Source organism: Lasioglossum baleicum, chromosome 14, assembly GCF_051020765.1.
Source record: "Lasioglossum baleicum chromosome 14, iyLasBale1, whole genome shotgun sequence".
Taxonomy (NCBI): Eukaryota; Metazoa; Arthropoda; class Insecta; order Hymenoptera; family Halictidae; genus Lasioglossum; species Lasioglossum baleicum.
Window position 1 is genome coordinate 8870834 of NC_134942.1, and position 25114 is coordinate 8895947.

At 43.5% G+C, this 25114-nt stretch overlaps 1 protein-coding gene across 1 annotated transcript; it reads left to right on the forward strand.

The window, feature by feature from the left end:
- Nucleotides 1-14625: 14625 nt before the first annotated feature.
- On the forward strand, nt 14626-22823 carry LOC143215969 (uncharacterized). Its single transcript, XM_076438630.1, has 2 exons — nt 14626-21701; nt 22362-22823. The coding sequence occupies exons 1-2, from the start codon at nt 21463-21465 to the stop codon at nt 22462-22464; spliced, it is 342 nt and encodes a 113-aa protein (XP_076294745.1). The 5' UTR covers nt 14626-21462; the 3' UTR covers nt 22465-22823.
- Nucleotides 22824-25114: the final 2291 nt, after the last annotated feature.

Consider the following 25114-nt stretch of genomic DNA (forward strand, 5'->3'; position numbering starts at 1 on the left):
ATCTCGTAACTCGATTTTCCGATGGTACCAGCAAGTACCAGCGTATCCGTGAAATTTGTATCGTCCTCCTTCCGAAGAGAAACCCACCAGAATGTGGACGAACGTGAACGTCTTCCACGAAAGTCGTTCTCGGGATCAGCGAGCAGTTGAGGAAGAACATTAAAATTTCATACAAGCCAGGCTAGGAACTATCTGATGACTAGACAGCGGATTTTATGCAATTGTGACAACAATGAGTAGGTGTAATTTGAAACAGTAAAAACATCGAAAGAATTGAAAAAAAGTACAGTTACATTACTTTCAATCTATTAAACATATTAAGAAGGAAAATGAATTTTTATTTCGCTCCAGTTTGTTGCAATTCGGGTAGAAAATTTTTATTTTGGATAACTGAATTGTCTGCAATAAAAATGGTAACTTGATCAAATTTTAATTATAAACTTGGCGAAGTTTGCACAGAGTCCGGACAACGTTCAGTACAGATCCAGCGAACACTAGAGGAAACGCAAGTTCCAACAGAAGTCAATGTCAAATAAAAATCGTGAAACGGACAACACGTCCTCTCTGCTATCAAGGAAAGTACACTTTTGCCAGAGAGATAGTAGATCGGCATTGAGTTTGCCGAAGGAATTCAAAATATTTGCGGAGTACTGATGCTGTGTGTCCACTTGAGAATACCATTTTATTCTTGCAGTTACCAATGACTACAATCATTTCCACGATGAAGATATCAGAAGCTCCAAGCAAAGATTCAGCCTAAATCCACTGGCTGGATCACTGCAAACGCCGAGCAAACGAATAGGAAAACTTCAGCGTACCGCCATACGTCATATATCCTGTATCCTAGGCGCGTTCGGAGCTTCAACAATCCTTCTGTGCCATTGATCACGCGGCTCTGCGAGGATTTCCCGGCTGCCGGTTAAGCGGGTGTCCCTTTTCGCTGACTGTTGCGAAATACAAAAAAAAAAAAAGCCACGCGAAATAAAGAAACGCAACGCGTGTCCGAGCGGCTGGTGAATCGGCCAGGATCGAAGAGAATTTCGGATTCCGCTGGCTGGAATATTTTTTTTCACAAACTCGCGACCAGTCGGTTTTTCCGCGTCCACCTCCCGACCGTGCGCCATTGTGCTCATTATCGGCGCATCGAGACTCGCATGCGTTAACGGATGCGACCTGAAAATCGACTGTCGCGCGAGCTACACCGGTTCCGACGCAATTAATCGACGATTCAATTCGAAATGCTTCGGGACTTTTTACCGGAAACTGGCCCGCGTGCTAACACGTGTTCAGCTCGCGCTTTTTTTTCGACAGGAAATCGCTTTCACGATAAACTGCACCGCTTCATTTTTATGGGACGAGGAGACATTTATTTTGCTTATTCAAAATTAATTAACAGCTTGGAGTCGTTGGACCTGGCGTGGTTGTTAACAATAATAACGTCCTAGGGTACGATCGAGCTGTAACAGAAAAGTTACAAAAGTTTTCCTTTGATCCTCGCGCCAGGTGATTTAAATGCGTCCCAGCGATTCAATTCGTATCTTCCAAAAGAAATTAGAGACACACAGAAATATGTTTTATAGTAATATAATTTGCCGGAGTCCGTCGACTGGATTCAATGGATGAATGCACTCTTTCACGTAACCTAACTTCAGTTTACGAGTGCTGTGAAGAGCGGCGAATGTTTGCTACCGTTGGAAATTGTGTATGTCGCTCTCTCTCTCTGTGTTCCCGTACTTTCAGGGGAATTATATGAGAGTGGTATAAACGAGTTTGAATGATTATGACGTGTACACGGTCGCTACCTCGTAATGATAATTCTCGTGAAACGAGGGACGGAACCGTGATATTCATCCTGCATCTTCGTTCCCGTGTAGTTTCTCTCAATTCTCTACCATTGTTTGCCTCCTTGTAATTAATTCTTCTTCGGTGTAATTGTCAAACATCCTGGGTTTCTAAAAGAGGGCATTGTCGGAAGCAAGAATATTCTCTCGACTACTTCGCTATATGGACCTTGATAAATCCATGAACGTGACGGACACAAGGACTCCGAGGGATAAGTGATCATCTTAGCTCTCTGGCAGAACCGTTTAGCTTGACATTATAAGCCACTCTCAGCTCGCAGCCGAGGTAGAATGACATAAAGCTACGGATCCCCAGTGAGTAGACCAGCTAACTCTAGGAATCGTTACAGAATAGGACAAAAACAAGATCTAGATCTATGTCACGGTCAGACCATCTCTGGTCAGGTCTAGGTTAGACCGATTACCGGAGAAATAGGCTGAAATCGAGTAAAGCACCAGTCGAGTGGTCCTCGAGTACTGAAGTGGCTCACGTCAGTCGCCATTGTCTGCCACCTAGTTTAGCAACTGGGGCTGTTAGCGGTGCACGTATTCGTCAAATTATTCCCAATCCTCGCACGTATCAATATTAAACTGCTGTTGAAACGCAAGACGACTCGGACGAGGTAAATCTCGAAGGAAAATTGGAGGGATGAACAGACAAAGGATGAAGAGACGAAGAGAGGTGAGGATAGCGAGTAATGATGAAATTATAACAAAGATGTAATGTAACACAACATCATAATGTTACTAAAGTTCTCGTTATTCACCATACTCTTTAATACTCGGTAATGTCAATTATGTTGTAATAAGCCATATGAGAAACTTTCTAATAAAAAGAATATATAGGGTGTGTCCGTTAAGTTATGTCACCATTTTTTAGCCATTTCCGGTAGTGTAATTAAAAAATGTTTTAGACAAAAGTTTCTCAGTACTTGGTGGACTACATGTTCGCATATTCTTAAATCTGAAAAAATGCTTTTCACGTAAAAAAGTAAAGGTCACCTTGACTTTTTTAAATGGCACCACATGCTTTGGACATCACGGAGGACTAATATTGCATTGTCTTCATTTGTGACGGGTCTACTGCGATTAGGATGTTTCCCATCAGGAAATTTACCACGTAAAAGCAATGATTTTTCAAAGATAACGACACATCCTATTTGGAAACCGTTCTTTGTACAATCTTTCTCCGCCGTGCGTGCACTTTTTCCACATTTATTGAAAACGGATAACATATCCCATCTCTCTGTATTTGAAAACTTACTCATTCCGAAAGATCAAATCGTGATATACTAAACTACCACTGAAGGAATACTGTCTATAAGCTGATTAGATCGATGACACGATGACACACTGATGATTCTGAACCGTAAGTGATAAATGCAAACATAATATGGGAAGCGACGAGAGTAAACACAAACTGAGACGCCCTAATTGTGGCAACAACGAAAAATCTAATACAAAGAGCGGAGTTCTGTATCAGAAGGTGGATCGCAGTTCAAACATCTGATGTAAGTTGATTTATGTTGTTAGAAATAATTTTTCATTAAAATTAGGTTTGCTCAAAACTTTCGAGTTTGAGGTGATTTCAAGGTCATAGTGTAATACACTGTTGAATTCGTCTCGACGTCAGAAACAATCTCATGATGTCCAAAGCATATAGTGCCATTTAAAAAAGTCAAGGTGACCTTTACTTTTTTACGTAAACAGCATTTTTTCAGATTTAAGAATATGCGAACAAGTAGCTCACCAAGTACTGAGAAACTTTTGTCTAAAACATTTTTTAATTGCACTACTAGAAATGCCTAAAAACTCACCCTGTATAGAACGTAACAGAAAATGTACAAGACGTAAAGGGAAATACAGAGAGGAGCGAAGACGCGTTCACAACAATGGTACGACGTGATCAGTCAGTCTAGATAGTCGCAATCAAAAGTAGAGACGATAAGAGAGACAGAGAGAATCCTCCGGAAGGGATAAGGAGCGGAACGACTATCAACAATTCAAATTCCACCTGCCGACGGCAATAATCTGAAAATCTGGAAACTCCATTTACCCTGAAGACCTGTCCTCCTCGCAGCGTGTTGCTCCGCAGATGTTCGTCTATTTGTCCTTGTATAGAGGGGGGCGTTAATTAACTCGAAAATCAAATTAAGATCGGTGTCGTCTTTCCGTTCGTTCGAACGTCGGGAGGTTTCGCGTTTCCGTCGGCCCCACAAAGATGACGTCAGAACGAGCCATTTGTCTGGCGCGCCGCCGGACGAAGAAGTAGCTTACCGGCCGCCTCGCCGCTGCTCGCGCTCGTTAGCTTGCCCGTTTAATTTGTCGTTGTTAATTCCCGGCTTAATTTGCGAGCACGGGATTCACGGTCCCGTGAAATTCCGCTCCCGCAGATCGAGCCTCGCGTCAAGATTATCGCCACGCTCCCTCTCTCTGTCCGTCTCTCACCAGGACGTCTGTTTTCCGATGCGATGGAGTCGCCAAGTTTTCCGGAGCGCCGTGCGCCGTCAGTTTAATTAGAGCTTAGCGGCCTCTCCCCCGCTGTTCAACCCTCTTCACCCTGTACTACCACCTCCGCGTTATCTTCGTTAATTGGAGCACGATCAAACTTGGAATTAGAATGCCACGTTACATTCCCGCCGACCGCAAATCGCCGGCGATTACTTCGTTCAACAGATAGCACGCTTCTCAACGCTGACCTTGAACTCTGAAGTCTTCGCGCAGCCCTTGGACACTTTCTGCGAGCAGTTCGTTCAGTCGTGGGAATTTTGTTTCCGTGTGGCCTAGTTCTGAACTGTGATTAACGGGCTGTTCGCGTTTCAAACGGTCCAAAAATCAGTTTTATCTCTTTCAGAATGTTCAAGTTGTGAACTATGCTGAATCTCTCGTAAGTAGGATGCTTTTGTTTTCCACTTTTCAAACGATTCGGTGTTCACGAATTGAATTTTTTTAGAATCAACTACTACAAAATTGGAATTGAAACAGAGATATAGCACTCTGAGAAGCGTCCCTTGTTAGAATCAAACGGAACATTTTGCAGCCCCAATTTCCGGGCAATCCAGTCACAGCCCTAACTGCATAAAACGCACGATCTAATTTTCGGTTGCTCTAGACTGCGGCGTCGGAAGAGCACGTTACAATCGAACACGCTAAATTGGGATCCTCCTCTCGGTTAGCTCCCCGGAATCAATGGATACGGAGAAGAGGGAAGAAGCTCTTCAGGAATCTCCGATCCGCGACTGGTATCGATTGTGCGCCATTGCGTCGCATCGTTGTTTTCTCTCGGCTGGCGCGAAGCAAGCTAGTTCTCATCAACTGCGGCTGATAGAGTTTGTCGGCGATAAAAGAGGAGGCAAGGTATCTAAAGAGACAAAGAAGAAACCAGGAAGAAGAGAGAGAGAGGAAGGAATCAATTTATAAATGGATGAGGATCCGTGTGAACTTACTCCCCACCGTCGGAGTTATTAGCTGTTCCTTTTGTAAGAAGATGAATCGATGGCATTTAATTGACTGAACCAGAATCCTGCAACCAGGATCCACCTAACTTCGGCTCCGAACAGTGTGAAACATGGACAGATAAGCGCGTCGTTGCTCTTTGACCTGGCCTCCGGATTTTCGCTGGCAGCTAACGTTCCAGAAGACTCACCAGCACAAAGAAATCCTGATTCAGGCACACTCATTGTGTCGGAAAGAATTTTCTTCTTGACAAGCGCGTCCGCGACCCTCGAACCGCAAATTCTTAGCGAAAGCTCCCTTTGCTACCCTTTCATAGCGAGCTCTGACCCCGTGATAAGCTGCATGCTGAACTACTTTTGCAATGCAACGCTGTGAAACTCGATCGATCCGCTTGCTGCTCGGAATAGTTTATCATCCAGCTCGGAAAACTTGAAAGAGAAAGTCCCTGGAGATTTTTCTTTGCATGCAACACATTTTTAGAAAACGTTTCAGGAAAGGTGTGTTCTAGAATTAAGTCTCTAGAGACTTAAAGTCACGAGATATCTCTAATTAATTAATTCGAAATGATCTCACCTCACGAGTAAAGTCTTCAAGCATCTAAAATAATGGATTTTTGCGAGCCGTTAATGATTCCGTAAGTACCAGTCTCGCTACGATAATTGTTGTCTGTTAATTGCAGATTTTCCACCGATTCCCAGCACTCCTCTTAATTTCAGTCCCCGTAATAAATTGCAAGAAGGATTGCTTAACACAATGTACACACTTTTAAAGGGTAAGCTACGATTTCGCTCCGTGTAAAACACTTTTAGTTTACCAAGCAGCAGCAGCAGCAGCAGCGACAACCTTTGTTCTCAAACGATTCCCGGTTTAATCGCGTGGCTCGACTGTCTCTCCTCTCTCCGCAAATTCTGTCGTACGCTTGTCCCATCAACCCCTTCTCCCCGTGAACTCGAACTCCTTATCTATCTCTCCTCGAATGCAGCCAGTAATTTTAATTCCCGAACAATCGTTAGGAACCCCTTCATATCTCGGGGGAAAGTTCGGCGGAACCGTGCGCGTCGATCGAGCTCACTCTAAACCCGAATTAATTGCGACTGTAATTAATTAATCGCGAAAACTTGCGCCGGCCGATCGAACTTCCGAAAACGCTTGTTGCCCGCCGGAAGTGCGAGTGTCTTTAAACCGGCCGGTGCTCGAAATAAATTGCGATTTTCCCGGCGACCTCGCCAACCTGCAATTAGAACGAACCCGCTCACACTGGGCCGGATCGAAGAATTTAGGGACATTTGTGTATAACTTTTGTACCGTTTGAGATAGTGAAATGAGGTTTGAACTAAAAAATACTATAGACTAATCTGTTTCTAATAATAGACGTTAGAATATGCTTTCTATTTAATTTAAAAATCATTGTACAATAATAATGAAGTAATTAAAATCATTGTACAATAATCGGTAATAATGTTGTTAGAATTTTCGTAAAACTTTTGAACCGTTTGAGATATTGAAATGAGGTTGGAACTAAAAATATGTCAGAAGATTTCGCCTAAAAAGCCAGCCACGATCAAAATTAATTTTCACAATAATTCGTACATCAGCCGAATTTTCAAAAAAGCACAAAAGCCCTTACGAGAAAAGTGAACGTCGAAAACCAACCCAACGTGAAAAACTCTAATTAAAAGTACTCTCGAAGTTCTCGAGAGAAGTTACCGGGCCAGGGTTTCTTCGAAAATAATTATTATTTCAAAGTCTACCCGGAGCAGTTTCCCCAGCAGGAACGCCGCAAGAAAAGAGTTACTACAAGAGGAGAGCGATCCACCGGTTGAAAGCTTGCGATCACGAAAAACCGCTCTCCCCCTTTATCAAATTAAAAGTGTTAAGTCGCGCGTAAAGTTTCGTTCGAGCGTGGTTGATCTTCGTGATGGCTACAAAACACCGACAGGTTGATTCTAATTTATATTAATACCGCGGGAGAAGCGAAGCTACTCCGCGGGACATCATTCGAACAACTTTCTTCCACTTTGCCGGAATTGATAACTCGGTTAGAGTCCATCTTCGCTCTCCACCCCACTCCTCTACGTTCCCGACGACGCCCCAGTTCAAAGTTCATATTATTGACTTTGTAAATTAACGAAGGACACTTCGTTACGAGCACTCCTCGTTGTTCCCGAGTGCATGTACTCGGCGAAGTTGAATCGTGGCCCGGCGCATGCACTCGTTGCGACGAAAATTTACAGATTTCTCGATTGCCGATAAATATTGTTGCGTCGATCCGTCGGGTCGATCGCAATTGAATTTATGTCGCGTTTTCAGACACGAAAATCTTTTTAATTTACTGGTGTTCCCCAGCTATCGAAACCCATTGATTGAATTTTTATCCATTTGCCCTCGAGTGGTGCTCTCCATTATTCCAAACATTTGTTGCATTATTAAATTTGTATTCAATAAATTACTGAACGTATTTAACCCTTAACGCTCCAGTTATTTTGTGGACACATGTTAGAATAGCTTGAATTAAACACATTTTTTTATTGCACTCTATATTATAATAAAAATCACAAAAAATACATATCAGTCACACATTAGTCGCTCTTGATGGTCAGAGTGTTTAACCTAAAGAAATAAAATATTGTATGCGCATTCATGTTTGCAAGAGGTTGAACAAATTGTTAGTAACTATCGATAAACAGCCGGAGGATTTATTAACCGCCTCGGGACAGGTCTGTCGCGAAGGGACGTCGCCGAGGGTCGGGCTGCTTCGTATTCAGTGCAGACCGGTCCCGAACCTCTTCGGAGAATTCTGTAACGAAAAGCAGCCGGCTATTTGGTCGCCGCTTCGTTTCGTTTCCTCCCCTCGATTCCGAGGTGTGTCCACGCCAGCCGGCGTGGAAATAAAATAACGAAAAAGAAAATAAACAGTCGGTATCGGGGCGGGATGGCTACAACGAAATTGCCGCTTTCCTCCGGTAGAAACGGCCGGAAAGGTGCGAGGGAAACGAACGAACGAACGGACCAACGAAAAAAAAAGAAGAAAAAAATAAACTCGGCCAAGAACCACGAGGAATCAACGGTTATAGGACGCCCGGCGCAGATGTGGCAAGCCGGAGGTCCACCAGCTTTTTCCGGCTGATAAAGTCCCGCCAATTAACGTCTCCGACGATAACTTGCTTCGCTGACTACCATAAAGCAGCGGGTGCCGCGAAATTCAACTTTGTCGCGATCTGCTCCGAATTCTACATTTGCCAGAAATCGTGCAACTCCGTTAAGATCTTGATGAAAAATAAAAATTCTCCAAGTCGACTGTGAGGAACTGAAGCTGCGCGAAGGGAAGGTCTTTAAATTCTTTCAATGTCTCTTCAGTTTTGTGTGTGATCAATGCATTTTTCTCACGTATGCATAAAATTTTATGCATTCATGACAAAACTGAGTGTAACAGTATTTACAAACCATTAAAATCGTCGGGGAAAGAGATACTATTATATCTTGGAATTAATGTAGACAGTTCGCTAACATTTTACGAGCCAAATATCGTTGAATATAATGTTGTTTAATTTATTCATTAGCGGTCCAGTTACATATCTCGGATATCCGCCGCTTCGAAAAGTAGAGATTCAAAAATGAATTAGGTCGCAGTTTAATTATGTTTTGAACACACGGGCAACGCCGCGGAAGAGAATGAAGTTTCATCTGATTTTTATCTCGTTAAATATTTTTACGAGACCATGAATTTCCATATAGTTTCGCAGCGTAGTAATTACACAGCAAGGAAATTTTCATAATTTCGCCGGTGTCCCCGATTATCTGAATACCAATTTTTCTGACCCGATTGTCGCGCGATTAAGGCACAATAATCGTGTCCCAGACGGCTATTAAAGCCCAATTACCTCACTGCTCTGCACCAAGTGGAAACAAAAGCAGCGTTTCTATTGACTTCCCATTGTACGCTTGTTCGCACTTTCAAGAAAAATTAAAAGGACGATTGCGACAGTGCTAGCGACACTTTCTGAATTTACGATTTATTCAGTACGTACTGCTTCTCTTTCAGTCGTACAATTTCGTTATTATTATTAAATTAATTAACGAAATTTAACAGTGAGCTTCGTTAAATCTCATTGTGCTATCAAATGAATAGAATTCTTTGTACGAGATTTATCGATTTGAATGTACTTCTTTTAAGAATGGTTTGAATGTGCTTCTTTTCTGAACGATTTTAATGCACTCCTCTTCTGAACGATTTGAGTGTACTTCTTTTCTGAACGATTCGAATGTATTTCTTTTCTGAACAATTTAAATGTGCTTCTTTTCTGAATGGTTTTAATTTTCTTCTTCCCTGAACGATTTTAATGCACTCCTCTTCTGAACGATTTGAGTGTACTTCTTTTCTGAACGATTCGAATGTACTTCTTTTCTGAACAATTTAAATGTGCTTCTTTTCTGAATGGTTTTAATTTTCTTCTTCCCTGAACGATTTTAATGTACTTCTTTCCTGTACGATTTGAATGCACTTCTTTTCTGAACGATTTGAATGTACTTCTTTTCTGAACGATTTTAATTTTCTTATTTTCTAAATGATTTGAATGTACTTTCTTTCTCAACGATTGAATGTACTTCTTTCCTGAACAATTTGAATGTAGTTCTTTTCTGAACAATTTGAGTGTAGTTCCTTTCTGAATTGTTTTAATGTTCTTCTTTTCTGAACGATTTGAATGTACTTCCTCTTCTGACTGATTTTGATGCACTCCTTTTCTGAACGATTTCAATGCACTTCTTTTCTGAACAATTTGAATGTACTTCTTTCCTGAACAATTTGAATGTACTTCTTTCCTGAACAATTTGAATGTACTTCTTTTCTGAACAATTTGAGTGTACTTCTTTTCTGAACGATTTTAATTTTCTTCTTTCCTGAACAATTTGAATGTACTTCTTTTCTGAACAATTTGAGTGTACTTCCTTTCTGAATCGTTTTAACTTTCTTCTTTCCAGAACGGTTTTGATGCACTCCTTTTCTGAACGTTTTGAATTTCCTTTTTTTTCGAACGATGTCCCAGACTACTCGCGGGAAGAGGACCTCCCACTGCCGTTTCGTTCCACAACGAACACCGCCAATAACAAAGCGTCGGCCAATTCGTATATTCTTTTATCTTCGCATTAACTGTTGATATAAACCGCGGAGTGGCGATGCAGCGGTCGTAAACCTTAAAACGTGGCCGGCAGACCGAAACAAAAAGCCAGACGTGTTTCCCGGGCCGCTGTTTCGTTATCCAGATGGCCGAATCGAGGTGGCAGCGAGTGCAGTCGATTAAAAAAGCTTCGAGATATTCGCGCAGCAGTCAGCGGTTCCGCCGCAACAATTCGACGGACGTTTTAGTCAAACCTCCGTCAAACCCTGTCAAACTGTCTGTATTTCGGTAGCGTGCACGCGGCCATCTATCTACGTATCAATTACGGACGACTGCGTCGAGCACAAGAGAAAAGGGAGTAAAGAACCGGAACGGTTCCGGGCGGGCCGACCCGAATTCGCCGCGAGATTTGGCCCCGTCACATTTCCGGCCGGTCGGGCACAGTCGATTCGCGATTCGATTTGCAGGATCTTCGGAGGAAAAGTCGGTTATCGTCGGCCGGTGACCAACAATGCCCACGACCCAGATTCCCGCGGATTCCTCGACCGTTGCAACGCCGAATCCGGACCGGAAACGGGACACGCCGTCGAACGCCAGCCGGGAGGAAATTGGCTGGCTGGCGGACGAAAATGTTTGTCTGAGGAATTTTCGATGAAACAACGCCTTCCAACCTTCCTCCCTGCTCACCCGCCCCTCCCCAAACCGGAAATTGTAACAATAAACTTCGCGAGGAACGCTTCGCTCGCTCGCCTCTGCAGTGTCGTACCCAGTGTTTCCGCCATCTTTTTGGTTGAACGTGTGGGAACTGTGGAAATGATTAACCAAATATTTCCCTTATAGCGAAAGCTGCCAGAGAGAAGTTACATTGCTGATTTTCTAGAAAATTATTGATATTTCCAACAGTCAGTCCTCTTCATTTTTCCGCGATTTGTTACGGCAATGAAGTTACTTTATTTTCGGCAGACGCCATTTGCATTTCACGCTTTTTTAATCGAAGTGAAAGCTGATTAAAGACTCGGGGAAACTATGGAAATTGAATATTCGCGGGACGGATGCGGCTAACGACTTTACGCGATTTTCAATCGACAATTCGGAAGAGCGTTCGCTCGTATCGAATATGTATTTTCTGCGAGAGACGGAAAATACAAAAATTGTCTCGTCGAGAATTATAAATATCCTACCGCGACGGTGAACGTTTTTAAAAAACAATGATTTCCGAGCTATGAATAGTCGTTCCCATTAGATCCGGCGCGCCTATATATAAAATGCAATATACTTTACGAGAAATAAATGCGTCCGATAAACGGGGGGATGATTCCCCATGGAGCGCAGGAAATTTTCGATTGCATAAATTGCTGCGGGAAATAGCGCGCGTGGAAACGTAACATTATGTCGTCGCTTGTTATAATTTACGGGCGCGTTCGTCAAAATTATGCGACGGGCAACGCTCGCGTGTTCCGCGTCCGAAGATTGAACGGTGGAAATTTATGCCGGTCGTGTACCACCAATAAAATCAGGTTTATTTTAGCGAGCATCAGGCGGAACCCGGTCGCATTAATTTCCCGTTTTGATCATTTTTGTATTTATTACTCGGTTAAGGGCGCAATCTGCAATCACAATTTCGCTGCTAGAAATTATACTACGGGCGCGGCGTCGTTTTTATCTGTAAAACACACGATCGATCACTTCAAATCGGCCATCCCTTATTCGGAATCATCATTTCCACATTTTCTTCCTATCATTTTCCCGTTTCCGGAACTTATTAAATTATTTCGATTCGGGTCTCATTTGCTAATCGATTTCCGCTCTATTTCGCATCGGAACATCGTTTATTTGCAGACAGACTCCTATAGTTGATTTACGGAGTTTTACAAGCTGCTACTTTCGGTTCACGTCTTTTCGCTCGTCTGGCCAGTGGCTGTTGTGAATAGTTGTGAGATGTTGCACTCGTCTGACAACTCAGTTGTAAATTCAATTCTGTTTTTATAACCATTCGCCTGTACGTCTGGCTACAGTGGCTACTATACTACTTGGCCGTCCTCACAGCCTTATATTAACAACGTATCTAATAAACTATCTACCGTACGCAGTCCAGCATCCAGCACAGAGTCTCCAGGGCCAATAAAACGCGGACCCAAGTAGCGGATCGCTGCGAAAGGCAGGGGTTCATAAACCGGTTGGTCAAATAGGGGGTAACTTTCGGATCGGGAGTGCTCTCGAGGCTCGGCGAGGCTCGCGTTAAGGCCGAAACACAATCCGCATCGTCCCGGGGCGAAGTCGGTCGAAAGTTCGACACTCTCTTTTTCTTCTTCCGTTTCCTCCTCCGCGGCTTTTTTTTTTTATTGTTTCCGCGGGCGGAAGTTCCCGGTGCTGGTTCCGGATCGGGGTCCACGGCGAGATTAAATCCGGCACGGGGAATTGAAACGGGGCGGCGCGGCGCGGCCCCGGAAACTTCCTAATTGATATTCACCTGGACCCCCGTAAAAATCCTGCGGAACACCGGGATTCGGTAGCGGAGGGTCGGCTAATTCCGCGGGTCGAATCATCGGCCCGCGGGATGGAAAATTACTGTTTAATTCGCGGGGCCACGCTATCAGAATCGCGAGACGGCCAACGGGAACTCTCATTACCTTAATACCGAAGCCCGAACCCCGGAATAGACCCCGAGCGAAATTACTACGAGGCTTACGGTAACACCCCGCTGAAGCTGCCTGAAGTGTCTCTCTCTCTCTCTCTCTTTCCATTCTACCCTCTATGTTCTACTCTCCCCCTCTTGCTCCATCATTCGACGAATCTAAGACCGGAGTTGGATCGTCGGAAGACCGGGTATCGCGCCAGCTTATTGGATGTTTCTTCTATCCTCCCGGATGTTCAACCTCTCTGTTTTCTTTCCGGAGAGATTGACTCCGTGAATTCTGTTATGGAGTCGTCGGAAATTAGGTGGAGCCGCCTCTGAACCTCTTTGCTGGTAGTTTGAACGGCCTGGAATATTTAAAGGAGCAACGGAGCCGCGGAGAGAGATAAGAGACTTGGAAGTGCTGGCGCATTGGAAGCGGGTCTGATATGTAGAAGAAACGCATTAGGTATTCTTTTTACGTTCCCTGTTTTCGGCATTTTAGACAGATTTCCGACAGATTTTCAGGGAACGAGCATTGTCGAGCACGATTGAGACTTAAGTGATACTTTGGAGACACATAAATTCGACGTAGAAATCAAAGTGTACACGCCATAGACTCCAGAAAGAGTTAAGGTATCCTCAACGATACTCAGGTCTCGTCATAGTCGAAACAATATTCCCCGGGTGTTTTCACTGACTCGGGGGAGGGTGTGTGTGTGTGCATGGAGGAAAACAAGGTGGCAACCGGGAAGTGAATGGCACCGCAAGAAGGAGAGGCGAGTACCGGGGGCACAAGGGAAGAAGAATGCAAGCGGCCCCCTCGCCAGAATGGGAAAGTGAACAGCCCCGGACGGAATATCTCGCGAGAAAGAGTTGAACGCGTTCACGATCGCGGCAAGCGAGACAGACACGTGTCGTTTCACGTAATCTCGCAACGGCCGGGATTCTCTTTGTGCCAAGCACAAAGCTGCCGGTCCAACCCCGTCCCAAAACCCCCTCTCAAACCCCGCCGCCACCAACCTCCCAGTCACCCCGAATGTTTCACCGAATGCTCGACTTTGCATGCGCCGTCTGCTTTCCCGAATGCGTCGTTACGGAACCGGAAATGTTTGTTCGAGGCTCATTGAATTTCCTGCACGGCAAAGGTCCCGGCTCCTCTGTGCTAGGGACATACCGCCCCCTGCAACGCCAACCACCCATCCCCACCCCTATGGATCTCGCGTAAATATTCTTTCGGTTCCAGTTACTGCGAATCGGACCTGCGATCTCTACGTTGGCAACTTCCTTTTCGGCCTCAGGTGTGTATTTGCCCCGTTGATAGCGATCCTTTGATTACTTCTTAAGAGCTGAACGATTTTCAGGCTTTCCTATCCTGAACGATTTGAATGTGCTTCTCTTCTGATTGGTTTTAATTTTATTATATCCTGAACGATTTTAATGTAGTTCTTTCCTGAACGATTTGAATGCACTTCTTTTCTGAACAATTTGAATGTACTTCTTTTCTGAACGATTTTAATTTTCTTATTTTCTGAATGATTTGAATGTACTTTCTTTCTGAACGATTTGAATGTACTTCTTTCCTGAACGATTTGAATGCACTCCTTTCCTGAACAATTTGAATGTACTTCTTTTCTGAACGATTTGAATGTACTTCCTTCCTGAACGTTTTGAATGTACTTTTTTTCTGAACAATTTCAATGTACTTCCTTTCTGAATCGTTTTAATTTTCTTCTATCCTGAACAATCTTAATGTACTTCTTTCCTGAACGATTTGAATGCACTTCGTTTCTGAACGATTTGAATGTACTTCCTTTCTGAACGATTTTAATTTTCTTATTTTCTGAATGATTTGAATGTACTTTCTTTCTGAACGATTTGAATGTACTTCTTTCCTGAACAATTTTAATGTACTTCTTCTCTGAACGATTTGAATGCACTTCTTTTCTGAACGATTTGAATGTACTTTCTTCCTGAACGTTTTGAATGTACTTTTTTTCTGAACAATTTCAATGTACTTCCTTTCTGAATCGTTTTAATTTTCTTCTATCCTGAACAATCTTAATGTACTTCTTTCCTGAACGATTTGAATGCACTTCGTTTCTGAACGATTTGAATGTACTTCCTTTCTGAACGATTTTAATTTTCTTATTTTCTAAATGATTTGAATGTACTTTCTTTCTGAGCGATTGAATGTACTTCTTTTCTGAACGATTTGAATGTACTTTTTTCTGAACGATTTTCATTTTCACCTTTCCTGAACGACTTTGATTTCCTTCTTTTCTGTACGATTTTAATGTCTTTTTCCGAAGGATTTGAATGTACTCCCTCTTCCTGAACGATTTTAATTTTCTTCTCTTCAGAACTATTTCCAAAGATTCCTCGCGGGAAGAGGACCTTCCGCTGCGGTAGGGTAATGGAATTTTATTTCACAACGAACGCGTCAATAACAAAGCGTCGGCCAATTCAGCGACCCAGGATACGACTCGGCCGGGAAAGCCATAATCGTCCGTGCCTCGGGAAAATTTGTAATATCAGAAACGCGTGGAGCAGCTTGTCCATAGCGTTGTCCTGTGCGGTGTCTCGTTATTCCGCGTGTTTATGTTCAATAGCGTAAACGTCCCGCGACCTGGGGAATTCTTTATTCAATCGTAAAGTTCCTAGCTTGCCGCGGGATAAAATGAACGTGCGCTAAGCGGCTCGCTTACTATGCAAGCGAACGAGCCGTATGGGGGTTTCTTAAGGTCGACATAGTACTGAATTTTTTAATACGGAAGCACGGACGTAGAAATAATTATTCCGATTTTGTAATAACTAGCTGCGTTACAAGAGACTCGCGGAAACATTTATTTTGCCAATGAATATATTCAGTTTCAACGACTGTACTTTTCAATTTATTAGGAACGGGACTGCGTTTCTATTTCGAATCTGTTTTTTGCAACTGAGGGAGAAACTTATTTTGAGAATTTTAATATTGCTAGGAGAATGATTTAGCATTGTTGGGATGGTTTTCGGACGTAGCGCGGTAGGTTTCTGAAAGACTCGGCTGTATATCCGCCGGGATTCTTGAGAAAGTAATTGCGACGGGAAGGCAGAGTGCGGAGGGGAGGAGAACAAAGGATTCGAACGGATAAATTCAGTATCCGCTGAGAAAATAAACGGCGAATAAGAGACGCAATGACAAGCGAGAAAGAGCTGGTTGCTGCCGAGACTCCGAGGTAAGGACAGGTTAAGCCACTTCGCGTCTGAATCAAAGGAGGTCACAGATTGCGCTTCTCGTTGCGCCTCTCTTGTATATTAAACCGAGAAGATTTTTGATACCGAGACCGAAAGAGCACACTGTTGTTTCGACGTTTCAATGCGTTGCATAACTTCATGCTAATTCCGCGGCAAACAGTTCCCCCTTATTATTCCACATTGTTGCGCGAAAGACGCTTATCGAAGTGAATACCTATATCCTCCCTATTATTAGACTGCAAAATTCGCCTTCATATTCAACTTTATGCAAAATCAACACTTTTTTTGCAACATTTAATTTAATGAATTTAATGAAACAATTGCGAAGACAATTTCCGAAGATACTTCCAGCAACAGAAGCATTAAAGTAGAGTGTTGCACCGTTATTACACTCGGGTGAATCGACGTGGCGAATTATTGGGGATCCCGTTCCTTGAGCCAAGGATCAAGCAGACCCCGATCAATATATTATAATTAATTAAGTGCCGAACGGTTCACTGCTTTGGGAGTAATAGTGCTGTATAATATCGGAGACCAGGTCTATTAATCCTTTTATAGAAGAGAAGTGTCTGCTAATTCTGTGTCTGTGGTCGGTAATTGATAAAAAGTGCTACCGGCAGCTGAATCTACCATGCTGCTGCTGCTGCTGCGGCGTTTTTTTTTTATTCCACTGAATATCCCGAACACGTACAACCTTCGCTAAAAAAATCTAGAACACGGCCCCGGCTGGAACTGATCTACGTTTTCGATATTTTTCGTTCCATTTTACGGATGTACGACCGGGTCTACTGTTTTTCCATTTTATTCCATTTTCCGTTTGATTATAAAACACGATCTCAGCCTCACTAGGACTATTGTATCCGGTTGGCAAGAATGTAATTTCGGTATTTTAAGGTGCAATAAAACTCCAATCTTTTTGTCCAATCTTTTGCCATCTTTCAGGTCATCATCATTAGTGAAAGTTCATCGCTTGAATAAAAAAATTGGGTTTTGTTTCACTCTAAAATTACTTTCTCGCCAACTCAATACTATAATAACCACAATGAAAAATCAATGGTGCCAGAAATGTGAGCTCGACCGGTCAAAGAGTCTCGGAAAGGAGGAAGAAAAAAAAGATAAAGGCGGACACTGATGAAAGGTAGGAAAACAAGGTTCCGGCTGACGAACGCGAAAAGATATCTGGGTCTAATCGCCGGCACATGACCGGAAACTGTCTCCGAGTACGTGCCCTATAAAAGCGAGATTCGTCAATGGATCAGGGGACCATTGTGCACGGGACGGTAGCATACTCTCTCTTTCATCCTGGCGGAGAACTGGCGCGTGACCCAAATCCCGAATGCCTCCTCGGGGTTTTGTCGCGAGTCCCTGTAGAGCTCGGCTCTGCTTCGGGGGATGTTCACTGTCTGTTGAGGAACGTGCCACCCTCACCTCATTCCTCGTCCTCGGCCTCGTCCACCCCCACAGAAAGCACAACAATACAGGGGCCACGGAAACGCCGCGTCTGAGTGTCCTCGTGCATAAAAGACGCTTGGTCTCGTTAAACCTCGTTGCTCGGGATATTGGCTGCCGACACATTACGGATTAGCTCCGACCAACGATCTTTCAATTTTTGCACAAGTGTTGCGGAACACGTGTGCTTTTTTCCATTGAAAAATAATCAAAGGGTCTAGCATTATTATTATTATTATGTTTGCTTGCAATCCCCAAAAATTAAAATTAAAAAGAATTAAATGATTTTCTCTACCCTTAATAATTTGATCACAATTGTGAAAAAATTTCATTATACGAAAGGAGGTAATTGCGAGTATTTTCGTTTTTTAATCTTAATTAACAACCGAGAAAAAATGATACATTTAAAAGCAAAAATCGATTTTTCTATTTTCCTGGTGCACGAGTGTTGTGGAACAAAATATAGTATTATTTTTCAATGAACAAAATCACACGCGTACTTCAAGTACCAATAAGTATGTGTGCAAAATTTCAATGGAAAAGGTTGAATAGTTATCCTGAAAAAAATTCCAGAATGTAGGTCCCATAGGAGACACAAACATGAATTATCTACGCAAGCCAGTAAAAATGAAATTGTATCGATCGATCAGCAGCATCGGGAAAGTTGTGGGTTATCATGAAGGATTCATCGAAGCGTGCTGGAAAGCTCATCTTGAAATAATTATATGCGGTGCTATTCGAGCTTTTGTCGTGTAGAGGCGAATGCAACGCCCACGCGCTGCGGTCCTTTGTGTCCCCCCTGGTGCACGGTGACCTCGTTATGAATGTAGACACCGTCGCGTCGCGGCAGGAAGATTAGAGCGCGCGAGTAAAGTTCGCTTGTTAAAAATTAAATTTGTAGTTCAATTCCCGGGAGCTTTTGTCGGGGCGGTCCTCGAAAAAACACGAGCCGCGATAATCCCGACGAAATTTTTCCATTATCTCGACTCGAACGAGAACGATCACACGATTTTCTTTAATTCCCATTTATTCCTACCTTGTTCGTTAATTCGATGTTTAAAAAGCGAGTCGGGTCGTTCTCTCAGCATTCTATTTAATATTCGTGCTGATATATCGTTTAGACATACTTGGACGGTTTCAGTGTTGAAAAAATATATTCATCTTATGCTTGAAATATGAAAAATTCTTAAAGTTCGAACTATTTTTCATAGCGTGTGGAGAACACACGTGTAATAAACATTTTATAACTCTTATATGGCTTCTCGAATTTAGTTCAAACTTCAGCCATATAATCCTCGTAGATGTGTCAAGTTGTGGTGCTAATACTATTTCAGAAAGTTCGCTATGACTAGGATACTATATTCGAGGAACGTTTTTGTCACAGACTGACAAAGACTAACTTACATATTTCCTAAGAGTAAATATGCTCACAGCTTACTTTACTCTTATCAAATATTTACGATCGTGAAACAAAAAATTAATTACATATTTCCATTGATTTTTGTCCTAAATAGATGATATTCGCAATCTAGTTTCTTGCTTCGTGAAAATTCATTCCATTATTTCCTATATGTATAGAACAGGGCATTTGGCCGTGGTAGGTTTAGTGTTAAAACCACGAGCACAAAATGAAATTTTACCTCGAGAAGGAACGTGTGCTGTTGTGAAATAATATGGTTGGAATATTCGTAATTTTTGCGAAGGGTAGTTATCGGGGGTCGAAGTGGCGAACACGAGCGCGAACACGAGCGCGAACAGCAGCGAGTGTTTAAACAGAGATTCGCGAATCGTCTCGCGTATTCGCGCCGCGAATTTTCTAGCCGATTACGCGCGATTATACACTAGAAACCCGACACGCGGCCGTATTTTCGCAATCACGCGTACTGTTGCCGGGTATTTCCATTTCAATGAAAATCATCGATATTGTTATTGCGCCGGTGTGACGTATTTTCGTGATGTCGCTTATGAAAATGGATTAAATGCACTTTCCACGGGGCTAGAATTATTCTGTGCGCGCCGTTCCGCGCCGACTACGAAACGAAGCACCATCGCCACCGCTACCATCCCTCTGCCATTCGTTGCTGGATATCGGTCCTGCAAAAAAAAAAAAAAAACGGCCGCTACGTGGAAAATTTCCTTGATGCTCGACCGAATATTGGCGACCACCCACAAACTTTACCGTTCTGTTTATTTTATCGTGCATTTGCACATCCGCGTCGCCTCGTAAATTCATTAAATTTCTAACCGAGGCCACCGCCCTGGCAGAGTCGTCTAAATATCTCAAGAGTACTTCGCCCGGTTCTCCGTTGTTTATGCGCTTGTACAAATACCCGGACCTGCCAGGCATAATAATCACGTCTCTTTGAACGGAGGGCGACAAGTCGATCTGTTATTATAATTCCGCGCGGAGGCGGCAAAGTATGAACGTGATTAAATGTTGAGGAACGCCCGGATGCTTCGGTAATTGGTTGCCGGGCCGTCGCGTCGCGTCGTTGTTGCTCGTTTGTTGCGAATTCGAAGCTCTGTGCAGTGCTGTGGTCGCAATTTACTGCCGGTTTTTGAAACAGCGAAAATGTTTCAATATCTTTCTCGGGGACCGTGGACATTTTTCGCTCGCTCGGTTGTTTTCCACGGAACACAATCGGATACGGAGTCTTTTGTTCGCGTTTAGTTCATTTTTATGTCGCAGTTTAATCAGTGATCATTAAACTGCGGATGTTCGTGCAATTTTCCATTTTTGTAGACGAATTTTAAGAAAGTCGGATAAAATGGAATCTTATTCTCCGTGGTAGTAGCCTTTTCAGATCTGAAATGAATTAAAGTTGTATTAAATTCTGTCGTACTTTATATCCTAGAATTCTGTGAAAATTCTCTTCAAAAGCCAATTTCAAAGAGGAAGAGCATTAATTAAAACTTAGCAGGTGAACAACGAACAATACAGTCTCTCGCGGTTACAAGGATAATCCTCGATCGCTCGGCAGAAGGGTCGATCACCTATCAACAGCTCTTGAAACATCGCGAGCCAGCCGCATTTCAAAATTGCTCGGCACCCTCATTTCGTATTCGCGAATAAAAAGGTTCGGCGCCCGGGGGGTGTCGATCAAAATCGAAATCAGATAATTCGAAGCGATCCCTCGTCAGTGTCTGGCCATGTGCGAGCAATGGGAAAAGGTAATGTTCATCGAGCACGTGCTCGTTTAAATCGATATCCTTTGGCCAAATTGAAAATTTCTTGTGCGCAGTCCCCCCCCCCCCACTGCTCCTCTCTGCCTCTCTCCCTCGATTATACGTCGATCCGTAATCGCAATTGACCGAAGTTCGGAGTAATGTAATGTTCGCTGACCGTCGTAATCCCCATCCCGACAATACGTCAAACATCGATAACGTTAATCGCGCGCTCTTCGAAACGTAATCGCCGGTACACCCGATAACTGCTGCGAACGTTTCGATAGTCTAATTTTACGGTCGGCCCCGATCTCGTTAGAATAATGCCCGGCAGGCAGACAGGCAGACAGGCTAGGCAGGCTAGGCAGAGGCCAGCTCTGTTCCGATAAATTCGCCAGCGCGTATTATAATGGATTAATATAATTCAATAAAATGAACCCCTTCCCTCGACCAGGCGGACGACCGATTAACAAGCCCCGGACCCCCGTTGACATTCCCATGCGTTACGATGACTCCGCCGCCGACCGAATAACGACGAATAACGCCGTACCGCGCCGCGGCCACTCGTTACAATAACTCCATTATGCGACCCGCCAATATATACCCGTTATTCCAGCTCATTCCGACGCGATGCGAACCGACGGACACCAATGAAGACACACGCAACCCCCGCCGTCGTAATTACACACCCTCTGACGCATTCGACACGTCCCTACCATTTTTTTTTCAATGCAGCCAAAGTATCATCGATTTGATAATACAGCAAGGCCAATCTAAAGGCAAGGAATTACCATTATTGGACACCGGATTTTATGCATTTATGTGAGTAATTTAAAACAGTAACAGTTAATGTTGTTTTCAACCTATTAAACATAATATTAAGAATCCAGTTTGTTGCAATTCAGGTAGAAAATGTTTATTTTGCATGAGGATCCGCTTGTTATATTAAAGACAGTGCTGCACCATGGTTCTCCAAGAGAGTTCTGTCACGAGAATTTAATGTAATACATTCAATCGTTGTAGATCAGATCATTATCATCTTGCTGTTACATGACTCCAGATGTAACTGCGGCAATGAGGTTCAAGATCTTAATCATATTATTTGGCAATGTGCACCCTGTTGAGAGAAATCACAGAGTTGATCTTATGAAAAGATTAAGCAAGCCCAGCTTGTTCCCACCCTTAAATATCAGATCGTTACTTTACGAACCGAATATTCAGGAATGTCATCTTCTTTGAAATTTTTTCAAGCCATGCGGTATATGCCATGCGGTCCAAGCCATGCGGTCAATCAACGCGGTATATTCTGCTGTACCTACACTATTAAGATGTATATTGGATTGTCTAATAAATTCCCGCGTTTTTTGTATTTTATTTTCTCCCGCAATTTTGTGTTTTGTTAGTTAAAGTATATATATTCTCTTGCTCTACAAATCTATCTGCTTCAATGTTTCGAATTAATTAATTTCAATCAATTTTCAGGCTTTCTCCATGGAAGTTCCAGGAGGCAGAAAAATTAATTTTCGACATCTGCTCGACAACTCACTCAAGTTGTGTTGTACCCAAGCTCCAAGTTTTTGAGTGAAGCCCATGGAGTGAAGATGGTTAGCGATCGTAAGCGATAGACCATAATTCGAAAAATTGAAGCAGATAGGTTTGTAGAGCAAGAAAAAGACTTGCGACTGCATATATATCTGTGGTGGTCAGGAAGAACGCCGCATGTCGCATACTTTCACTTTCGAGATGTTGTCGTTTGAAGTTTTGATCACTAATGTTTTCACATAGGATATCGGTTGAATTGCATTATTTTTTTAAGCCTTGCGAATTTGTTTTCATGACTTTTTTATAAATCCTATACTATAGAGCACAATTAATGCATTAACTCAAATTTTTTGAAGTTGTGACATTCGGCGTTTTTCCTTGCAACCACAGATATACAGGGTGTCCCAAAATTCCTTCAACAGCCGGAAATGGTAGGTTCCTGAGATCATTTTAAGTAATATTTTCCTTTGCAAAAATGTTATCCGCGGCTTTGTTTAGGAGTTATTAACGAAAAACACGAACCAATCAGAGCGCGACCTAGACGCGAGTTGGCACAGTCGGCCAATAGACAGTTGGCGCGCCATGACTACTGTGCCAACTCGCGTCTAGGTCGCGCTGTGATTGGTCCGTGTTTTTCGTTAATAACTCCTAAACAAAGCCGCGAATAACATTTTTGCAAAGGAAAATATTGCTTCAAATGATCTCAGGAACCTTCCAGTTCCGGCTGTTGAAGGAATTTTGGGACTCCCTGTATACTTTACCAAACAAAACAAAATTGCGGGGAAAAAATAAAATACAAAAAACGCGGGAATCTATTACATAACCCAATACAAGGGTAAGGTGGCACAAACGGACGGCACAAAACGAAAAATATTTTTCGGCACGATTCACCGACCACACCGGATCCCAAGTCCACAGTTATTCGCGCGCCCCGTCATTAGCCCGGAACCCGCGAAAACAGCAAACTCGCGAAACACCGTGAAAACTGAACCGCTGCTCGTGCACAGCTGGCGTCGATCGATCGGCCGAGATTCGAGCCCTCGTAAAACCGCTCGCTCCCCCATCGAAATTATTTACCGTTCTTGTTTACGATTAAATTCATTTTGTTTGGTTAATGTAGCGCGGCGGGAGCACGCTGGAAAAACAGCAGGCCGGACAATACCTAAATAGCGATTCGAAACGCGCGTGTTTGATTTCACCGATCGAGAGCTCCCGGATCTCACTGTGTTTATTCCCGAGCAGATAGTGAATAAATATTAATTATCTGCTATTGGCCGACGGGCCCGGAAGTATAGCTCGCGTGCTCACCGGGCTTTATGAAAATTATGCGCGCCGAGTGCATTTTCACGGGCCTCGGTCACGTTCCATTCTCAACTGTGCCGTTCTTTTGGAATTGTTTTGCCGTATTGTTCCTGCCACCCAAAGAATCAAACTAATTGGCGTGGCGGGAAAACAATCAAGTTAATGAACTCGTGTGTTTTTGTCGACTTGTGAAAAAATCTTGATTTTTCCTGGGTATTGTGCGATCTCACGTTTTCCGTTTCAAACGATTCATTTTTTCATTTGGTTAGAGGCTTCTTTTGTCGCAGGCTAACAACTGTGCAATGTTCAATTCGAGACAGAAATGTATGCTTGCGTCGTTCTGTTTTCGTTCTTTTGTCTGTGGGTTTAATCAAGAGTCTAAAGCAGCGAGGTAAGATCAAAGGCAATTGTGCTGTAGGTTAAAGTGGTACTTTACAGCTCGAAAATGGACTTTGTACCTGTGTTATTAAATAACAATCCACTGTCTACCTATTAGTAACTCACCATATCGCTCGGAATAATCTTGGAAAACCATCGGACGTCGCACGACCGAGTAAAAATCCCCACTATATAACAAGAAGAGCCTCCATCGACGCGAGAACGGCGATAAAACCGTGCAGCATCCTTTACTTACAAATCGTCGTGGGCATTCCGTGGAAGCCAATAGAAGGTCTCCAATTATCGGACGTGTGCGCCGGCTATTTACACGTACACACGTTGCTTGCTTTTCAGCAAGAAAATTGAGGAAACAGTGGTAGCTCGGAGTAGATGGTCGAAAGCGAGGCAGGAGCCGTGGGAAGATGAGAAAAAGGAGAGGACTCGTGAAAAGATAGCAGTGGAGAAAGAGAAAGATGATATTGTAGGTCGTCCCGTGCGGCGAGACGTGGATACGGAGTCTAATACAATTGCTTCTGTAGCAAGTTCCTGCTTCACAAGAGAGATAGAGAGGAGATAGAGAGGGAGGGAGAGAATGCAGCTTTATAGACTGCACACGGCGACTGCGCCTTTTCTCTGCACCGGGAGCCCGTTGCACACCGGTGTGGTCGGGTATCTTGCTAGGAGTGCAGTTACGCTGCACGGTCTAACGGCGTGCTGCGCTCCTTATTAATAGGTGCACTTGGAAACTGCACCGCGGCCGGCCCGGTCCACGGAGCGAAAGGTTAACAATGGGCCGTGCGGGGGCGGCTGCCCGAGCCTCCGGAACCACCGAGAGGGCTCAATGGCCGCGACCATTATTTATAACGCGTCGTTTCAACCGAGAAATGGCCAACGGCCGCAAGTAAATCGTTCTATCGTTTATTAACGCCCCGCGACCGACGAGCCCTCCGCACCTACCACCCCGCAAGGCCCTGTCACCCCTCTTTGCAAATTTTCTATTCGTGTCCGCCAGC

Excerpts from the sequence above, each read along its gene's own strand:
- LOC143215969 (XM_076438630.1), top strand. The coding sequence starts at position 21,463 with ATGCGACCCGCCAATATATACCCGTTATTCCAGCTCATTCCGACGCGA. Across the intron at positions 21,702-22,361 it reads ACCGGATTTTATGCATTTAT|GCTTTCTCCATGGAAGTTCC; the intron begins GTGAGTAATTTA and ends ATCAATTTTCAG.